Genomic DNA, 21,248 nt, shown 5'->3' with positions numbered 1-21,248 from the left:
ATGAAATGTTTTGATAAATATCTATTTTATCATGTTTTGTTTTTGGGAACAAATTTCGCATCTCTTTTAAAATTAAAAGGATTTACTCTGAAAATTATTTTAAAAAGCATAAATGAAATCGGTCTTTTCTGGCCGAGATTTTGGGGATGTCACATCGGGACTTGCTTCGGGGCTCGGGATTAATACCGGGGCTTCGGGATATTTCCAGCATGTAAAACCATGCAAAACGGGAGAGAGAGAGAGAGAGGGAGAAGAGAAAAAGAGCAAAAATCTCGGCTGCCCTCGCAAGCCTTTTATAGGAGGCTGAGGCCTCGCATTACACTGGGTGTAATGCTCTACGCGGGGCGTACGCCTTCGGAAACGTCACTGCATGCGTCATCGGAGCACTCGAGTCCGAGGCGGGGCATGCATCGGGGTACGCTGGGCGTACTCAACTACGATGGGCGTAGTTCGGATCAGACCAATGACTCCTTCGGATATTATCCGAATTAATGATTAAATAAATAAATATTAATCATTTAAAAACTTCTGAAATTCATATCTTCTTCATACGAACACCGTTTTCGATATTCTTTATATCCACATGTAGGTGAGACTATGCTCTACAACTTTTGTTTAGACTCCGTCGGCTAATTTTGACTTTTATGGTTATTATTTATTTTTAGTAGGCTGGGATAGGAAAACTCCGTTATAAATTCATAACTTCTTCATCTGACGTCCTTTTTCGTCTTTATTTTCACCAATGCACTACTATCAACGAGATCTTCGATTCTCGTTTAGATTGTTTCAACTAACAATCACTCGATCTCGAATCAAGTATTCGGGCTGCATACTCGTAAGCTGAAACTTCATAAAATCATAACTTCCTCATACGAAGTCAGATTTGGGCATTCTTTTTATGCACACTCTCGGTTTAATGAACTCTATGAATTTTGTTTAGATCGCTAAGGCTAAATCTCGCTCTATGATAAATTCGTATTTTACGTCATTCAGCATCGTGCCGGTTCTATCGCGAACTTCGACAGATCATAACTTATTCGTTATAACTCGGATTTCGGCATTCTTTAGATATTCGGAAACCTCATTTCAACTACTACAACATTATCCGTAGATATCAAGCTTATGTAACATTTCATTTTGACGCTTATTTTTATTCTTAATTCAATTAAATAACATAGTTAAGCACAAAACATATAATACTCAAATAATTCACTTCTATTATTTCAAAATGGGTTACAAAGGTTAACCTAGACTATTATATAAATATTAATGACAAGCCCAGAAACACAAGCGTTACATTTACAAATACGTTTGTTAAAACATTCTTTCAGTTATTTCAATCGATACAAATAAACCATAGTAAAGATGAAAGTTTGCTTACATCACGGAAGTTATGTCCAATTTCTATCCATTGGCTCTTTGTTATCTGTCTCAACTAATCGTCTAGACTGAATCTTGGAATACATGACATTTCAAACAACATATGTAAGACAAAAATTGTCTTGTGAGCTACATGGGTTTAGATGCAAAATCAGTATCAAAATCATTTGATAAGACTATAATTTGACATGCATTTATAAACTAAATGCAAAGCATGTTATGCATGTCCTCACTCAATGCAATTACGACAACCAGTAAATGGCCCCGTCAAGTAACTTTGCCCGAAATCGGGCTAGTCACATAAATGGTCCCATCAATAAGCTATAGCTATCCATACTATGGTCCTCTCAATAAGTTATTATGACTCTGTTAAAATACTACGACTATCCATAATATGGCTTCGTTCAAATAATTACAGTTATACATATTATGGCCCTTGTCGCTACCCATAAAGGCACTTAACTCTAACCGAAAATGATTCAAGACTATGCAATTCGCTCATATGATACATGATCGTTACTATTCCTTTAGTAATTCAATCATACCCACATGATTGATGCCATGCTTATGTACATTCAATAATAATGTTGCATAGTAATACATTCAATCATATTGTAGCTGAAAAACACAGTTCTTTAATCATTTTCAATAGTCCATGTAATAAATCGTAGCTAGCTAACCATTGCTCAGAAGAGAGCTCCATTGTTCAAGAACAACAAACTCTTTAGGAAAGAGTTCATTTACTTGCTAGCTAGGGCTTATTATATTTTCAACAATAATCATCTTAAAATATTTCACAAATTCATTACTATTATGTCATGTACCCCAAAATGGTTAAAATCCACATGTATTCACTTGGCCGGTTAGTGAGGACTAACTTCCAATCCAACTTTTAGCCTCATGCTATCTTTTAGCTCAATACTGTTCCACCTATATAGACAACTATCAAGTTCCTCAAAACTTGTCCTAATACACTTAGGAGCTTGTTTACCATATCTATTATGGTGAAGTTTGCATGATCACTAACCTAATAAGGTAACCATTTTTTACTAAATCACTAAGCTCCGCAATACTATTATCAAACTGCTTAACTTCGTAAACCAATTGGACAATCTTGTAAACTTGGGTTAACAACCCATATTATCCACTCGAGAGTTCCACTATAGAAACCCCTTTATCCATTTCTTGTCGGTCTGCTTGTAACAAAGTCGTGTTACGATTTCACATACTACATTGGGTTTATCAACTTGTCACGACTCAATAGTTATGTAAATAAAATTACACATTAACAATCGAGAGAATACATTAGCCCTACGGAAATCATAATCTTGACAAACAAACTCCCGCACTTCGTCTGTAAGTCAACCACCACTCACCGACCCCGACTTTGATACCTATGTAACGATGTTAAAAATGCCATTTTGAAGCTATACAGCATTGCATTAAAGCTCAGAACATTCATCAGACCAAACGTGCAATGAACAAGAAACGATCGCTATTTATAGACTACTGGTTGGTGCGCACGACACGCCTTCTGTAGGGCACATTAATTGCGTTCTATATTAGGTGGCACTTCTGGAACAGCCACATGTTCCTCTATGTTCACCACGAGTCCTACTTGATCGACACATGTTTTTCATGACTCAACAGAAGTGCGCCGCACTTTTTAAGAGGGCGGCTTCCCGCTTTCTGACTTTCTGCTGACTTTTTCTGAATTGCAGTGTACTTTTCGAACGGCCATAAATTTCTCACATGATCTCCGTTTTTGACAAACTTTATATCTACAAAATCGTTTCATAGTGAATTATGACTTTCGTTAACTAATCATTCATTAAACATGATATACCTTCCGGTGCAATGCCATAAGTATACAAACATATGTATTGCATTACCAAACATCATTGTTTCATAACTTAAGTTCACTCTTAGCCATATCTATACCAAATATATATTTTCATAATATAGAATTTTTGGGTGGTTACATTTTGGTTGTCCATTGGATCCAAGATCAACGGTAAAAAATCAATGATAGTCAACAGTCAACTAGGCACCCGATTTGATTTCCGGGTTGGATCTTCCGCTAATCAGAAACCAATTAGTCGCAATGTATTGATCGAGGCCTTCCAAAATAAATAATACTCTAAGGAGAGCGATCTGTTCATTTATAATAATGTCATGAAGAAAACTCGACTGACCAACGCAACTTTCCAAGCATGGCCATTATCAACCACACGATCATTAACACTCTTTTAATTAACTGCATCGTGTCAGCCACATATGATGTAATTATCTCCCTGATATTATTCATAAAGTTGTGTTACAACACCATTTTATCACAATTTTATTAAATAAAATCCTGATGGTTTTGATCATTTTGGTTATTCTGTTACAAGTTACAACTATTATCATAATATTGAACAAGTCTTTAAATACAACCAAGTTTAGCTGAAACCTTCATCAACTTCAGATTCTACATCTCATGTTTGAAGTGGAGCCTTGATTGAATTTGCAACGTCGATCACAAACCGATACCTAACATCAGATTTTAAGAGACGATCCATGGCGGTGTTCACATAATCTATCGGGATAACTTCTACATCCGATGTTATTCCATGCATGGCACAAAAAACAAGCATTTCTTGAGTCTCCCTCAGTCCTCCAATGCTAGTACCACCAACAATCTTCCTCCCTACAAAATTTTATCCCATTACTCTTGAACTCAAACATCTAAACAACCATTTTCAAAACGAGTAATTACCTAAGATCAAAGGAAATGCTGGCAACTCATGTGGTTTCTCCGGCACACCAACAAGAACAAGCTTCCCAGCCGTTTTGAGGATATCAATAAACGGAGCAATTGGATGAGGTGCAGAAACGGTATCTAGGATACCATCAAGTGTTCCAGTAGCAGCCTACAACGCGTAATCAACAAACCAAAGTTAATTAAGCAAATAATTTGCTCCAAATATAAAAGAAAGTGGTCAACTGGTCATTTATCATCACCTTCATTTGCTCCACGTCTTTGCTAACAATGAAATGATCAGCTTTAAGTACTTCGAGTGCTTCCTGCTTCTTTTCCGGTGTGGTACTGAAAACTGTAACTTCAGCACCAAATGCTTTTGCGAACTTTACTGCAACATGACCGAGCCCACCCAAACCAACGATGCCGATCTTCATACCAGGCTTGTCAAGTCCGTAGTGTCTGAGGGGGCTGTAAGTTGTGATCCCAGCACATAGCAATGGAGCACCGGAATCAAGTGGCAAATTGTCTGGCCAATGCAACACAAAATGCTCATCGGAAACCATGTGGTCAGAGTAGCCACCATATGTGAGTGTGCCATCGAAGTTAGTCGAAGCATAGGTCATGATCATCTTGGGGCAGTGTTGTTCAAGATTGTTAGAACAGTTTTGACATGATCTGCATGATCCCACCAAGCATCCAACGCCAACTGTTTCACCAACTTTGAATTTCTCTACTTTGCTTCCTACTTCGGTGACGACACCCACAATCTCATGCCTTCATTTTTGTGTCAAAATCAGTGTGTGTTAGTGTTTGTCATAGATAAAGCGAACAATGGATTCAAGTAATACGAACAGAGAGAGATAATATCGATTCAAGTTGTACGTACCCTGGAATTAGTGGATAAGTAGACGCAAGCCATTCGTTCTTAGCATAATGAAGATCCGAATGGCAGATTCCACAATACAAAACTTTGAATCTAACGTCGTTATCCCCTGTAGCTCTGTTACAAATTCATTAATCATAATCATGATCAACAGAAAAACTGAGAATGATATATGCAAAGAAATAGTCAAAGGATCAACCATCATATTTAGTTGATACAAGATAAGACTAATATTATAACTTTATAAGTATACTTGTTTTCTCAATCCTCAAATTAAAATCGCAACACGAGTAACAGGTCTGTGAGATGTGTACCTTCTGGAGAAGGTGAGGGGTGAGAAGGTTCCAGAGGTGTCTTTGGCAGCGTATCCGTAGGCCTTGATGGGATGCTCTGTCTCTAGTGATTTCTCCATTTTGATGCTTAGATAGATGCTGCGTATGGAATGGAAGGAAGAGAGTGTTTATATGAGAAACTTATAGCTGATGATTAACACTGGCCTTTGGTATGAGCTAAGCTATAGCTGGTTGCTCGTCAAAATGGTCATGCCGCTTTGCGTATTTTGTGGAAAATGAAAGAGAGGACGTCCCCGGTTTCTAGCTAGTAGTAATAATGATCGATAACTTCGAAATCATTTAGCCATTAAAGCATAAAACCACCAAACGTTGCATGGCCCCTAATGATATGTTGTTTTACCTCGTTCAATGTGTTTTACATTTTTATTTTATCATAACAAATTACAATTGGCGACTGTCTATGCGTCCCAGGGACGGATTGAGACAAATGGTAAAGGGGTGAGAGAGTTTACACTATTAAATTTAATCCCTATCCTATAATGTTATTGAAGATAAAGTAATTCTATAAATATATATATATATATATATATATATATATATATATATATATATATATATATATATATATATATATATATATATATATATATATATAATATGTTATGAAGAGAGATAAAAAGGAGGTAGGTTGTTACATTGTTGACAAAATACATCCAAAAAGGCTCAATATAGATTGATGACATAAATGATAATTAAAGTTTCATTATAGGTTTGTTTTTAAGTTTATTTATATTTATTTATTTTTTGTTTTATATTTAGATTAATTTTAATTTAGTTATATATAAGCTTTGGATCCATTGAGAAACCAAAATTAAATGAAAAAATGAATCAAATGCATTTTTTTAAGAACAAAAATGATTTTGAAACATTAGATAATACAAAAATAAGATAATTCATAAAAAAATCTTCCATAAAAATATTTTGTAAGATTTTTTTTTTTGGGATTGTTTACTAAAGTTCATTCACTAAATAAACGAATGATCAAGGCGCTTTTCGGTCGGCTTTTCAAACAAATATTAGTTTTATAACATCAAATGCCATTCGCCAAATAAAAATCAAATAGTTTATTTCTCATAATTCTCGTGTAACTTTTGTTTCTCAGATGCTCACATATATAGGGATGAGATCGGTTGAGAAATTATAGTTTTCCGAAAACCCAAAAAGTAAAAGTTGAGCGTTAGATCAGAACTAATTTATTAAGGAAATGATCGTAATTTTGTCAATATCATTTAATGGTTAATTTTTTTTATTTTTTTTTTTTGTTATTGTAAATAAAATAGAAATGTCTAAAAAATTATATAATAAATCAAATTATCTAATTTTTTTTAAAATAGCATTTTTTTCAATTTTTTTAAAAAAAGTATAGATTTTTTAATTTTTTTATAGAAAACATGATTTTTTTTTTTTTAATTTGAAAAAAAATATTTTTTTTAAAACTCCAATTTTTTTAAAAGCAATTAAAAATCAATAAAATTTATAAAAAAAAGTTGGAATATTTAATAAATACTATAACTTTTTAACCAAAAAAATCAACATTTTAGGTACATTTATACATGTTTTTACAAATGCATATTTCATATACATATTTGTAAGGAAATTATAAGAAAATTTATTTTATTTACTAATCTATAAAAATAATATAATAAGTATTTTATTCGATACAAAATAAAATATAAAAAAAAAAACAAAAAAAATGCTACAAAATTTCAAAGTGTTTTCATGTCTCCGTATCAATATTTCGATATTTTCTTCAATTTATCATTTTCCACCTCTTCAATATTCACCACAATTTCTTCCAAGTCTACAAGAAATTTAAAAAGAAATTGATTGATGCAAAAACACTCAGAAAAATACATATGTGATTTACATGTGAATCACATGTAATTAATATGTAAATTACATGTGAATCACATGTAATTTATATGTGATTTACATTTGAATCACATGTAATTCATATATAAATTACAATTCATATGTGAATTACATGTGATTCACATGTAATTCATATGTGAAGTATATGTGAATCAGATATAATTCATATATGAATTACATATGATTTACATGTGAATCACATGCAATTCATATGTGATTTACATGTGAATCGCATGCAATTTATATGTGATTTACATGTGAATCACATGTAATTCATATGTGAATTACATGTGATTTACATGTAAATCCCATGCAATTCATATGTGAATTGCATGTGAATCATATGTAATTCATATGTGATTTACATGTGAATCACAAGTAACTACAACGTTGAACTTTTTATAAATTTAGCTAAGTAAAAAAAGAAGCAACCATAGTTGTCCAGATTAAAGTGTTGAACTCATTATACAATGTTCTCTTTCAATCTCTCTCATATGGCTGAACATGAAGACAATCTTGTTATTGTGTGGCCAAGATGAGGACAAATTTCTAAAAAGTTAGGGACTTAATGGGAATTGGGAAAGACTCATTCGCCTCAAGTTTCATATTAAGTTATTCTATGCATTAAGTCAAACCAACTTGTAAGAACTCGACGATTACAGATTCCAGTTCGAACATATATCTATTCATCATTTGTGTCGACAATGTTAGAAAGATCATCATTAGAAACTTCAAGAATAGGTACAACAGTACCACATCCAACTAACTTGCAAACCTTTCCAGCTACCCTGAAAAGAAAAAGAGAACATAGTGATTAGAGGCGAATTTTAGTTGCACAAACTAATGTTGAATAAACAAATAAACAAACACGCATTGCTTCCTTCTAAAATGCACTTCAGTCTTAGGCATAAATAAAACATAGTAAGAAAAAAATTGACCAAATTTACTAATCACCTGATTTGTGATAGAGCACCCATAAGTTGTGCAATTATGTCTAAAAGGAGCCCCTTCAAATCAGCCAACGAAGGATATTCAACCTAACTTACAACCGTGTAATGAGCAAATTTATCAAATAAACACAACACCACATTACATAATTCCAATTATGCCACTTGAAATCAATAAGCACATCAACTTGATAACTTTAAGTTTCTAAAGATAACTTGCCCTTACCTATCAGCATTGATCAACCAATTAAATCCAAAATGTTCAAGCCCACTCCATAGTTTTTCTGCAATTATAATAACCATATCTTGTTTTAGAAAAAAAAAATTACCTCACTTACAAGGATTAAGGATAGACTAATGGTGGAACAGTCAAACCTGTAAGTCCATCAGGTGGACATCATTGCACAAAGCGAATACAAGCTAAAAAACAAATACAGTCAAACCTGTAAGTCCATCAGGTGGACATCATTACAAATATGTCATCTTTGATCTAGGTCGTTAAATTTTTTGATCCAACGCTCCACCTTTATTTTTCGGGTTCTTATGAAACTATGAGTTCTCAAATTATCATTCATATATATATATATATATATATATATATATATATATATATATATATATATATATCATATTTTTTGATAATTTTTTTAATTTAAGATTAATATCAAACGTAATTAATCTTTTATTTCATTTTGTATTAATTTTATGATTAATGACCTAGTTTGTATTAAAAAAAATCAAAAGATTTAGTGGGTCGACAAAGGTGGAAAAGATGAGTTTTAATATGTTTTCCGATGAGGAGTGGAAGTATAGAGAGAGAGAGAGAGAGAGAGATGATGATGATGATGATGATGATGATGATGGTTCAAATAAAAACATTCAATAAAATAAGAAAATGAGATCACTACTTTTAAGTTATTGTTATGCTATGAAATTTTTATCTACAACTTTATGTTATTATTCACTAATGCATATATATAATTCATACGTTAATATTCATATTATAATTCACTACTACCTTAATCCCAAATTAATTGTCCGCAATTAACTTTTCAAGTCTTCATTATTCAACTTTGCCCTTAAATATTTTTCTTTTTATAGATAATACTTGATGAAAAATATGTGAATGGATTGTATTTTAAATGTCTTTTTATTATTATAAGTTTTATCAATTAATATATACCACAAATAAAAATATTTATGATCTAATTTGAAGAAAGAAAAATTCAAAAGTCAAAACTGGACAACTAATTTGGGAGAGAAGAAGTATAATACTACACTTATATAAAATTCATAATAGAATTATTACGTAAACATAGTGTTCTCATGTTTTTATTTTATTTAATGTTTTTATTTGAAATATATATATATATATATATATATATATATATATATATATATATATATATATATATATATATATATATATATATATTGTAATGTTGGAAGGTGCCATGCTCAAACTGATACCTTAGTATGAAAAAATATTGAAATGTTTTTGGGACCGTTATTCATAGAAAAACAAATACCACTTTAATACTATCATTACTAGAAATGAGAGCATTAGCTGCGACAAAGGTTGTCGCCGCTAAAGAGTAAGGTCGTCACCGCTAAAGCTATTTGCGGCGACACGTTGCCGCAAAAGGATCGTTGTTGTTGCCTTGTCACAATTGCTCAAATTATCGCCGCAAATACTAGCTGTCGCCACTAATGCATTGCCGCCGCTAATACTCTATTGTCACTAATACACAAGTATCGTTGCTAAAGGCATCGCCGCTTAAACATTTTCCTTTTTTTTTAGTGTAACATTAAAATTATAATAACTATTATAAAATGCATACAAGCTGCTAGAAAACTTAATTTTGCAGAAATATTAATCCAAAATATTAGCCAATACACAACCGGTCCAAATATTCATCTAAAAAAATGCAATATATCCAAAATATTAACTCAAACAAAACATTTCATAAAATCCTAACAAAGTATCTATTTGTGATCATCACTCTCATTGTTTCCTTCGTTATCATTTCGTGGCAACAATAAGCGAAACCAGTCTTCCAATGTCGTAGAACAAGCCAGGTCCTTTAGTATTGTTTGCAGCATTTCCAACTACAAAAAAAAAAGCGAAATATATCACCAAAATATCATAATAACATCGTACTTTCCAAAAACTACCAAAATGAAAAATTCCAACATATTAAACTATTACCAACATATCAAAATAGCATTTTATTTTTCAAGTTGCATACAAATACACAAACTTTTTATTTTTTCATTTTTTTTTCCAATATAGCATCGTACTTTCTATATAAATACATTTAAACATGCTTCCTACACATATTGCATATTCATTATTGCATCATACATCATACAAATTAGAATATAGATAAATACATTTAAACATACATACTATACATATTACATATTTATTATAGCATCATTTTTTTTTCATTTTTTCCATATATTAAATACACAAATACAAACATTATACATACAAATACACATAAACATGCTTCTTCCACATATTACATATTCACATCATACTTTTTTTTTTCCATTATAGTAACCAGTGGCAGAGCCTGGCTCAAAGCAAAGAGGTATCCTATTTTTTTCCCTGGGTATCACCGCAATGGCTGAGCATGGGGCGGGTCAGGTTAGTTTTTCCTAAAACCGAACCCAAAACCGACAGCCTCAGTTTTGAAAATTTTAAACCAAACCGAACCCAATACCATTGGTTTAGTTTTTCGGTTTTCAATTTGTACTTGGGTTTCCTGGTTTGGTTTTGGTTTTAAACCCAAACCTTAATCGAATCGTTAGCTAACTTCAAGTATTGTTATATAAACATAAAGTTGAAGTATTTTTTTTTATACTTCAATTGATGTGGACTTAAAGTAGATATCAAATAAAGCATGAGGATAACAAGTTTATATAATAGATGAAAATTGTGTTTGATGATGTGGGATAGAATAGTTGGGAAAATAAAAGAATAGAATAGTTGGAAAAATAAAAGATATGTAAACAAAGGATTTGTAAGGAGCAAGAACTGATCCTAAGACCTTTATTTCATTAAGCCAACACCTTAATCAGTAAATTAACTATTTGTTTGTGCTTGTAAGTGAATGGATGCGTATATATACACTACATAAAACGATTTTTTTTCTAAAAAATTTACACTACCGAAATTTTTTTGAGGGGTATCCTGGGCTACCCCAGGATACCCCTTGGATCCGCCCCTGATAGCAACCTAATTTTTTCATTTTTTCCATACATAGAAATTACATATATAATTTCAAAAGTCATATATATACACATACACAAATAATACACATATAAATAACACACACACATACAAAAAATACACATGGAAAAACACATACATGCATCATACACATACAAATACATTCCACATACAAAATTAAAGATAAAAATATGAAAAGGAACCTGGGTGGTGTAATTCTGAAATTTTCTAGCAAAAGTTCCACAATTCCAGCAAAAATTCTAGTAGAAACTAGATTTTTCCACCAACAATCCTTAAATAAATCCAACCCATTTCTCACAACTAAATTCCAACGTGTTTTTCAATCAATGGATATTTTTTTGACAACTAACACCTGATTGTTTTGCATTCTATCCAAATGTATCTTTTCTTTTTGGTGTTGTTGTCCAAAAAGAAACACTCTCAAGAAATTCCTCAATCCCCTAAAGAAATACATCCACTTCTCACTACTAAATTCAAAATATATGTCGTCGCATATGAAACAACTCTCTACCTAAAATCAATCTATCAGAGATTTTTTTTTTGTATCATCAATTCAATCATGCAATCATTTGTTGAACAATTATCAAAATTTAAAGGTGATAATTTTATATATAAGCTCTACTCCATATGGGGACAATGCATATATATAAACCTACCAGTATACAAATGAAATTCTATTTAATTTAATGAAAATATAGTATTATATTAAGCATATAGCTTTAAAATTAGTAATTACCTCAAAAGTTGGCTTTGCAGTTTTCATGAGTCATCAATGAAATGGGATGAGGCAGTGGCGAGTATAGAATGTAAAACCACACGGTTCACTATTTTAATTAAACCAATAAAATAAGAAAATATTATATATATATATATATATATATATATATATATATATATATATATATATATATATATATTATTGTATGTTCGAATCAGGCCGAGTCGTAAAAGCAAAAAAAAAAAAAAAAATTATGTTCTTACAATTGTATTCGACGAGGTCTTATAGCTTGATATAATTTCACAATTGTATCATTACTAATACTATCTAAAATATTTTTTTCAATATATTAAACCAAACTATCACTTAAAAATTGATCACTCATTTTGTTGCGTACATCATTCTTTACCAACTTTATTGCTAAAAATGTGCGTTCCACACTCGTTGTCGCAACAGGTAAGATCAATGCAAGTTTTAAGAGAATGTAAACCTTAGGATATATTATATGCTTTTGCGCTTCGACCATCTTTTCGGAAAGTTCTCTAGTGCTCTTCAATTGATTAAATCGTTCATCTTCTCGCACATTCTTAATGTAATTTTTAAGATCAACTTCAAGAACTTGAAGATCATATTATGTTTGAAAGTCTTCCCTATAAAGTATATCCATTTCCATTAGTTTATCCAAATCAAAGGCTTTCAAAGACTCACGCAGGCACAAACAAGCTATACAAAGAAGTAATTTCGTGTTGGCTTCATTAAAGCGATGGTTAAGCTCTTGAGGTTGCATATCTATCACCGCCGTAAATACATCAACATGATAGTGATGTAAGTTGTTAACCTGAAAAAAAAATCTTTAACATGATAATGACAAAACACAATAAATAAATCAAGTTGGTAATATCAAACGTTACGAACCTGTGAACCTCTTCGACGACTGAATCCATCATAATATTCATCTTCCATATCTACAATTCTAACATCATGTTTATCGCAAAACAAAGTAACATTCCCTAAAAGTGGTTCCTATCCTACATCTCTAATTTCTTGAATTGCTTTTTTAGAGCTACTTACGTGATTCATGGCATTTACGATATCTTGGTCTTTTTCTTTGTAATGTTGTATTCAAATGATTTGTGATTCCCAAGATATGAACCATCAAGTGTAGAAAAAACACAAAATCAAAGGATTTTAATAACCTTATGATGCGAATTGCTTCAGCTTTACGATCACGATCACTATTATCTCTACCAAGGTCTTCAACCACTTCACAAATGGAAGAATATATGTTCTTGATATTTAATAGAGATGAAAAATGAGAACCCCATCGAGTAGATGGTCGTTTGCTACCCACTTCTTGGTTCAAACTGGTACCACTCTCAAGCTCCCCTAAAATTTACCATATAAAAGTTTAATTGGAATAACATAGCCACAAAATATTTTTATAATAAATCTAGTATAATTATAAAGCGAACCTTTAACCAATGCTTCCATAACTTTATTTGCTTTTTTTATTCTTAAATTATCTCATCGCTTGTAGGAAGATCTAATAATGTTTAATAGCTGAGAAACTGCATCAAAGAAATCACTAGCCTTCGTGTGATTTTTTTGCAACAAACACTAGGGCTAACTATAATTGGTGAACAAAAAACAGTGAATAAAGTATGCAAATTTTGTTTCATTCATAATTAAAGTCTTCAATCCATTAAATGCATTACTCATGTTATTAGCACCATCATAGTCCTGCCCTCTAATGCCAGTATTACTTAAATTCCATTTTGAAAGCATATTATAAATGGTTTCCTTTAGTGTGAAAGCTGTCGCTAACATGTATAAGGTCAACAAACCTTTCTACAACCTTACCCTTTTTGTTTAAAAACCTCAATACTAATGCCAATTGTTCTTTACAAGAAACATCACGTTACTCATCTACCAAAATTGCAAAAAAATATTTTCCAAGATCTTCCATAATAACATTTATAGTTGCATTTGAACATGTATGCACAATATCTTTCTGGATATTACTACATTTCAATTGGGTATTTTTGAAGCATTCTTTAACACAACACGATCTACCACATTACATCGATCAGCTAACCATTGTAAAAGTTCAAGAAAGTTACCTTTATTATATGAGCCATCCGTCTCGTCATGACCACGAAATGCCAATCATTGACGCAATAAAAATCTAATACAATCAATTGAAGCATTCAAACGAATACGATATTCTTTCTCTTGCAAAGTAGTTTGTTTCTCAAAAGCAGTAGTTATGGATCGCCTTTGGTTCATCAAAATTTGACACTTTTTACAACAATAATATCTACAGTTCCAGCTTTATGATCATCTAGTCCTGATTTCCTATTCCAAGCTTTGAAACCACATTTCACAAAATGATCTTATCCACCTTGGTTTGGTATATCAGATTTAAATAGATAACAATATAAACAAAATGCGGCATTCTCTTTTATACAATATTCTAACCAATATTTGTTATCATCAAACCAAGATATATTTAAATCTTCGTTGTTTACCTCCAAAAGCACATTGTGGAAACTTATAGTTTTGAGGTTGGAAAGGTCATTTTTTGCAATTATGCTCTTCTAATTTTATCTCTTTGATTCACATGATAATATTCCCTATCTGGTTGTTTTGTCAGGTCAATAAATAGTGAACTTAAATCAACTCTCACATGCTTATAATTTTCGTTATCTTCTTCTACTGTATTTTTATCACTCTTTTTAAAAAGCTTGAATAAATACATTCTTGATTTGAATTTCTGAAACAAACAACAATTCACAAACAACAATCAAATATTCAAACAAATACAACAATCCAATAATCAATTGACATTGAAAATTAGAAACAATAAAAAAAGCCTATTTAGAATTAGAATCATGGAATAAAGCAATTAAAAAAAAAAAAAAAAAAAAAAAAAAAAAAAAAAAAACATCAACTATTCAATATTATTAAAATATTTGTAATCGAAAATTAAGTAATTAACAATCCTAAAAGTGAAGCGATTCATGTGATTTGTGAAGATTTGTGATTTGGGAATTGTAAATCATCGATTAACCATTTGTGACGTAAGAATTCCAAAATAAACAAAATTAATATATTGTTCACAATTCACAAGATGACAAACTTCATAAAATTGAGTAATTGAGAAATATACCTATGGAAGGCAAGTGCCAAATGGTTATAGTATGAATATATTATCGGCCCTTTGAATAAAGTTGAAGCATTCATGCCGATGCCATTGTCAAAATTGTTCTGCTGTTGATGAGCTGTTCATGAGACACCTTAACTTTTTTTTTTTTTTTTTTTTTTAAATTAATTTGTATTGGGCTTTGCATATTGGATTATACCTAAAAACATTGGGCTATTAAAACATAGAAAAAGGCTCTAAATATCTAATTTATTATTATATATATTTTTGTCAAAAAGATTTAAATGGTTCACTCATATTTTTTAGGTAGATCCCACTAATTTATTGTATATAACTTGTAATATAAAAAAATGGGTCAAGTGACCCACCAAATATGTATATAAACTCGTCACTGTGTCACGGTCATGTATCCTTTTTTTTGTTGTTGTAAATCCACATATTTGGTGTTATTGCAATCCGATCTTGATTACTGCTCCATAATTGCATTAACTTTTCCTTTTCCTCATCGTACAATTTCAAGATGTCGTTACTAGCCGTGTTTCTAGTAACCGACATAAATAATGGTTGAAGCCTATGACAAAAAAAAAAAAAAAAACTCTAAAGCCTTTACGTTCAACCATACGAAGTGGGTAGTCATATTGCGTTATCATCCTAGCAAGATCTATTCGTGAATCATCATAATTAAAAAGTGGGTTGCTAAAACTGATCCCCACTTGCCTCGAACTTAGACTTTATTAGAAATAAACAACTTTGAAAATCATCAATTCGCTTTTGAGATTTCCCCCACTTTACATATGTTATGTTTACCCAACAAACCTTTTGTTCAGGTGTTGCTTTTGTAAATTAATGCCATATTGCAATAAATGCAAACCGTCATTTCACTTCCTTTAAACGATTAGTTGTTTCAAAATATATAAAGATTTCTACAAAATATTAATTATAAATTTCGATAGAAAAAAGTATAAATGCATTCGTTTTTATATTAATCCGACAACAAACATAACTACATTTGGTTTACGTTTTTATATTCAAGCAAACACCTATACTAATCACTCCCTAAAAGACAGATGAATAAGGATGTTATACATAACAGATGAATCGATGTTATAAAGAACATATGGATTGATTTTAACTTGTAAATATAAGAAAGATGAAGATGTTATTCAAGCAAACACCTATACTAATCACTCCATAAAAGACAGATGAATAAGGATGTTATACATAACAGATGAATCGATGTTATAAAGAACATTTGGATTGATTTTAACTTGTAAATATAAGAAAGATGAAGATGTTATACCTGAGTGAGGTGATAGATGGAGTGCACCTAGAGTATGAGATATTTTTGTGTGTTGTGTGTCACTGATGAAAGGGGAGGAAGGGATCGATGCTTCAAAACATTTAAAACTTCATTGTAGCAAGAACTTAGGGAGTTTAAGTTGAATGAGAGAACTGCTAAAAGAAAGTGGATTAGTTCTCATAGAGTGACAGATAAAGTGTCGACGGTGGATAATGTACCGCCGTCATGTTGGAGTTGTTTAGGCGGAGGTGACGGAGGCGGATGACTCGCATGACAGACTGATGGCGTGAAGCAATAAACTGAAGAAAGTTGTCTGGAGAGAACCGAAGTTAACAGCAGGAAGGATCATGAAAGTGAAACTAAAACGTCAAAACACAAATGCACGTTATACTAACTGAGTTTGATTTCGCGATACTAACGTTAAACGGCTACAATAAGTTAAATAGGATTTAAACAAACAATTAGCATATCTATATAATTGATACATATACTATATAATAATATAAAAATATATGAAATTAAATATACTCATACAATTTCTTTTTATTTATCCTTCCACAATGTTTAATGGTGATAAGTGAATTAAAATATATAATTAAAAAAATTAAATGTAACAAATGTCGTCATTTGATATAGGTAGCAGGATGATAGAAACAAATTATACGACGATATTTAATTTCTCAACTATAATATATTAACGGGCCCCAGTGGAGGTTTCAGGATGAGACTGCGCACCCCGTCCCCGAAATTAAAACGGGGTTAATCCCACCCTCACCCTGACCCTAAATTTTTTTGAACAAATATTCTCATACTAGAGGTCTAACAAAATTAGGGTTTCACTAGACTTTTTGAGTGCCTTATCCTAAAGCTCCTTTTCCATAGCCACTCCGACCCTATTATAAAGAGATTAAAAAAGTTAGAAATTTATACCTTTAAATGTTTATTGTACCAAAATAGAAGAGTTAGGTGTTGTTTGTTTTTTGGAAAAAACCTCTTCAAACCTGAAACGACCCAAAAATACGACCCAAAAATTTTGTTTTTCAATGTAATCAAAACCATAATCTGAGTATCATAACATAAAAACATACGCGATGTATCCCAAATCATAATAAAATACTGTGCAGAAAAACTGTATCATACTATATCAAATCAAGACAACTAAAACCATCCCCAGGATAAAAGCTAAGATGTGGTGTGTGCGATGCTATCACCCCGAGCTCTTCCCTTTGCTTGTGGAAGTACCTGAAACCAAAACTGAAACTGTAAGCACGAAGCTTAGTGAGCTCCCCCAAACTACCACATACCATACAGTATCATATAAACACATATTGGGCCTGGCCCACTGCATCGGGCCGAAGCCCGAAAACTGCATCGGACCGAAGTCCGGAACTGACTGGGACCTTGTCCCCTGCATCGGACCGAAGTCCGGAACTAACTGCATCGGACCAAAGTTCGGAACTAACTGCATCGGACCGAAGTCCGGAACTGACTGACTGAACATGACATAGCATAACACATCATCTAGCATGAACACATATACTGCATACTACATCGGGCCGTAGCCCGGAACACACAACATTTAACACATAAAACATAGCATACAAATCCTGTCTGAGCCACGAAGGCATCAAACATACTAGCTACTGCATCGGACCAAAGTCCGGAAACTACTGCTAACTGAACGGGCCGGCATTGTGGCCTTAGACCCGTCCCTACTGGAAGGAAACTCACCTCGTAAACTGGCTGCTGAGTGTGTGGCTCTGGAAGCTAATGGTTGTTGCTCCTGTATCTCCCCGGCTACAAGTCCATAAACACACTCAATCAAATACTAAACACTGCACTTGGGTAAAATGACTCTTTTACCCTTGGTCAAAGTTACTCTCATTTGGACTGACTCGTCGAGTTGGGCCACCCAACTCGCCGAGTCCTACTCTCACTTTTCAATCCTACTCGCTGCTACTCGTCGAGTATGGCATCGACTCGACGAGTACCCTCTTGATCCAAGAACTCAGACAATCTTCATCCGACTCGCTGAGCCGTATGAACATACTCGACGAGTTGTTCTTGATCTTAAGAAGATTGCCTTGGACTCACCGAGTTGTATGAACAACTCGCCGAGTCCCTCCATTACTGAGTCTACCTTCAACTCGCAGAGTCCACTCTCTAACGCACTGGTTCCACTCAACACTGCTAAAAATGAAGGAATCGGGGACTCGCGACTCAACTCGCCGAGTCGTTCTTCCCGACTCGCCGAGTTGCCGCCATGCAACTGTTTTTCACCCGATTTTGCTTGAATCCAACACATACAAATGATAGATCTGAGTCCAATAAGTTGGTTTACCACATAAAGTTTCCAACTTTACGTGTACAACACATGAATAAGGGAAAATAAGGCTAAAAGATGCATAAAAGGGATAGATCTAGGGTTAATATGCAAAGTATCCTCATAAAGGCAATAGATCTGGACTATGGGACTTCTCAATGAATAGATCCAAGGTTATCTCGGCTTATTAGTGTTGGATAAGGTGTCTAAGTCCATAACTATTTCTGGTATGTACTTGACCCGACCCGGCATGGTCCATTTGGGTTGCATGGCACCATGCAATTGGATAGACTAAATGAGAGAAATAACACTTGGAGATTATTAATATATTATAAGTTCTAATATATTAATAATATTATTTGATTAGTTTGATCAAGAATTAATTTAGAATTAATTATGTGATCAAAAGATAACTAATTAAATATATGGGTTGATTATGTAAATCATCCATATCTTGTATAGTGGGCTAAAAGGCTCCATGGACTATCAAGTTGGGTTCCACCCATAGGATGCTCCATGGATGCTCCATGGGAGTTACAAACCCATGGGTCATGGAAATGAAGAGTCATAACACATTAGGGTTTAACCCTAGATGTGTCAACACTATATAAGTAACATGTTCTCCACCCAAAATCGGCTACACTAAGAAACAAGAGGGCTTGGCCGATTTTGAAGAAGTGTGTGTTCTCTCATAAGTTCTTCCAAGAGCATTTGGTGTTGTGTGAAGCATTTGAGGCATCACACTTGGGGTGCTAGGCTCACAAGGTTTCAAGGAACACAAACAACAACAAGGTAAGTTAGTCTATCTATACTTTAAGTTAAAATTGTTCCCCATGTATGCTAGATAGTGTTGGATTAATGTCTAAGTCCATAACTATAATTGGTAAGACTTGACCCAACCCGGCATGGTCCATTTGGGTTGCATGGCATCATGCACTTGGATAGACTATAATGAGAGAAATAAGACACTTATGGTTATTAATATATTATAAGTTCTAGTATATTAATAATAAGAATAATAAGATTATTTAATTAGTATTGATCAAGAATTAATCTAGGATTAATTAAGTGATCAAAAGAAGACTAATTAAATATATGGGTTGATTGTGTAAATCATCCATACTTATATAGTGGGCTAATGCTCCATGGATTATCTAGTTGGGCCAAAACCCATATGATGCTCCATGGATGCTCCATGGTGTATTTGAACCCATGGATCCAAGGAAATGGAAAGTCATGACAATTAGGGTTTACCCTAATTGTAACACTATATAAAGATATTATTCTTCCCAAAATCGGTGACTAGATTATTCTAGAGAGGGCTAACCGATTTCATGAAGTGTTCTAGTTTCTCTCAAGTTATTCCAAGTGCTTATGGTGTTGTGTGAACCATTTGAGGTGTCACACTTGAGGCACTAAGCACTCAAGCTTCATGAAGACAAGCACTATCAAAGAGGTATGTATTCTATCTTGTTATATTCATTATTTTGTATGCTAGATTAGGATAATACCTTGGATGTTCATATTTGCATGTATAATAGAGAAAACATAGATCCAAGGTATTTAGGGTTGCATGTACACTTAGGAGTGTTAGAATGCTCATAACCCAACAGTGGTATCAGAGCCTAGGCTTGTTTTCTTGTTATACCTGCAATAGAAGCTGAAAAAATCAAGTTTTGATGCTGTCAGCCCAGCTGACTCGCCGAGTCCATGAAGGGACTCGACGAGTCCAAGGCAAAATGCATCCAACTCGCCGAGTTGTGTTCATGCACTCGACGAGTTGGACCCCAGACAGCATATCTTCGAGGTTTTTGGTTAGAAATGGACTAGGAACATTACCCTAAGTTGTTTTAAACTTATAAACTTGTTTTTAAATGTGGTAATGTTCATGCTAATCCATTTTCAAGATAATTGTCAATAGATTCATGTTTTGTATTAGTTTAAAGGTTAGACTAATTACATGAAAAAGTTTGATTTGAATTATCTTGTTCTTATGAGTTGCTTAGATTAATAGAAAAGTTGAGTGAAAAAGTTGTTTTCAATCCAAATTAATCTAAGAGTTGAGTATAAAATGTGTTTGTGTAACTTATCCTTAAGTTACATGAAGAGTCACATTAAAGACTCATAAAACTCATAAAGTTGGCAAAGGTTACAAAAAAGATGAAGAATCTTGTCCTTAAGTTATGGAGGTTCAAGAGTTACTTCATTAATAAATAAATAAATAAAATATGTAACCTTAATTAATTCCATAAGTTATAAAATAAAGAAAAGATTAATTCTTTATTAGTTTAAAGTCTTCCATAATTT

At 32.7% G+C, this 21,248-nt stretch overlaps 2 protein-coding genes across 2 annotated transcripts; both read right to left on the bottom strand.

Annotated features, from left to right (window-relative positions):
• Positions 1-3,658: 3,658 nt before the first annotated feature.
• On the bottom strand, positions 3,659-5,469 carry LOC145036659 (mannitol dehydrogenase-like). Its single transcript, XM_078985125.1, has 5 exons — positions 5,321-5,469; positions 5,010-5,123; positions 4,384-4,897; positions 4,139-4,292; positions 3,659-4,069 (listed from the first exon to the last, which is right to left on the bottom strand). Exons 1-5 carry the CDS (start codon positions 5,416-5,418, stop codon positions 3,858-3,860), a joined length of 1,092 nt encoding a protein of 363 aa, XP_078841251.1. The 5' UTR covers positions 5,419-5,469; the 3' UTR covers positions 3,659-3,857.
• Positions 5,470-7,913: 2,444 nt separating this feature from the next.
• LOC145035585 (uncharacterized) lies at positions 7,914-13,646 on the bottom strand. Its single transcript, XM_078984112.1, has 6 exons — positions 13,628-13,646; positions 13,352-13,541; positions 13,071-13,128; positions 12,864-12,993; positions 8,405-8,462; positions 7,914-8,019 (listed from the first exon to the last, which is right to left on the bottom strand). The coding sequence occupies exons 1-6, from the start codon at positions 13,644-13,646 to the stop codon at positions 7,914-7,916; spliced, it is 561 nt and encodes a 186-aa protein (XP_078840238.1).
• Between the last annotated feature and the right edge of the window lie 7,602 nt (positions 13,647-21,248).

This window comes from Lactuca saligna, chromosome 3, assembly GCF_052625555.1.
Source record: "Lactuca saligna cultivar CGN05327 chromosome 3, ASM5262555v1, whole genome shotgun sequence".
NCBI lineage: Eukaryota > Viridiplantae > Streptophyta > Magnoliopsida > Asterales > Asteraceae > Lactuca > Lactuca saligna.
The sequence above is the reverse complement of the archived record's forward strand: the minus strand, read 5'-3'. Positions and strand labels throughout refer to the sequence as shown.

Coding starts and splice junctions, on each gene's coding strand:
- LOC145036659 (XM_078985125.1), bottom strand. CDS start 5,418: ATGGAGAAATCACTAGAGACAGAGCATCCCATCAAGGCCTACGGATAC. Junction 5,124..5,320: donor CCCCTCACCTTCTCCAGAAG/GTACACATCTCA, acceptor AATTTGTAACAG/AGCTACAGGGGATAACGACG. Junction 4,293..4,383: donor AAGACGTGGAGCAAATGAAG/GTGATGATAAAT, acceptor TACGCGTTGTAG/GCTGCTACTGGAACACTTGA.
- LOC145035585 (XM_078984112.1), bottom strand. Junction 12,994..13,070: donor GTCGTCGAAGAGGTTCACAG/GTTCGTAACGTT, acceptor TTTTTTTTTCAG/GTTAACAACTTACATCACTA. Junction 8,463..12,863: donor TATAGCTTGTTTGTGCCTGC/GTGAGTCTTTGA, acceptor TTATAATTGCAG/AAAAACTATGGAGTGGGCTT.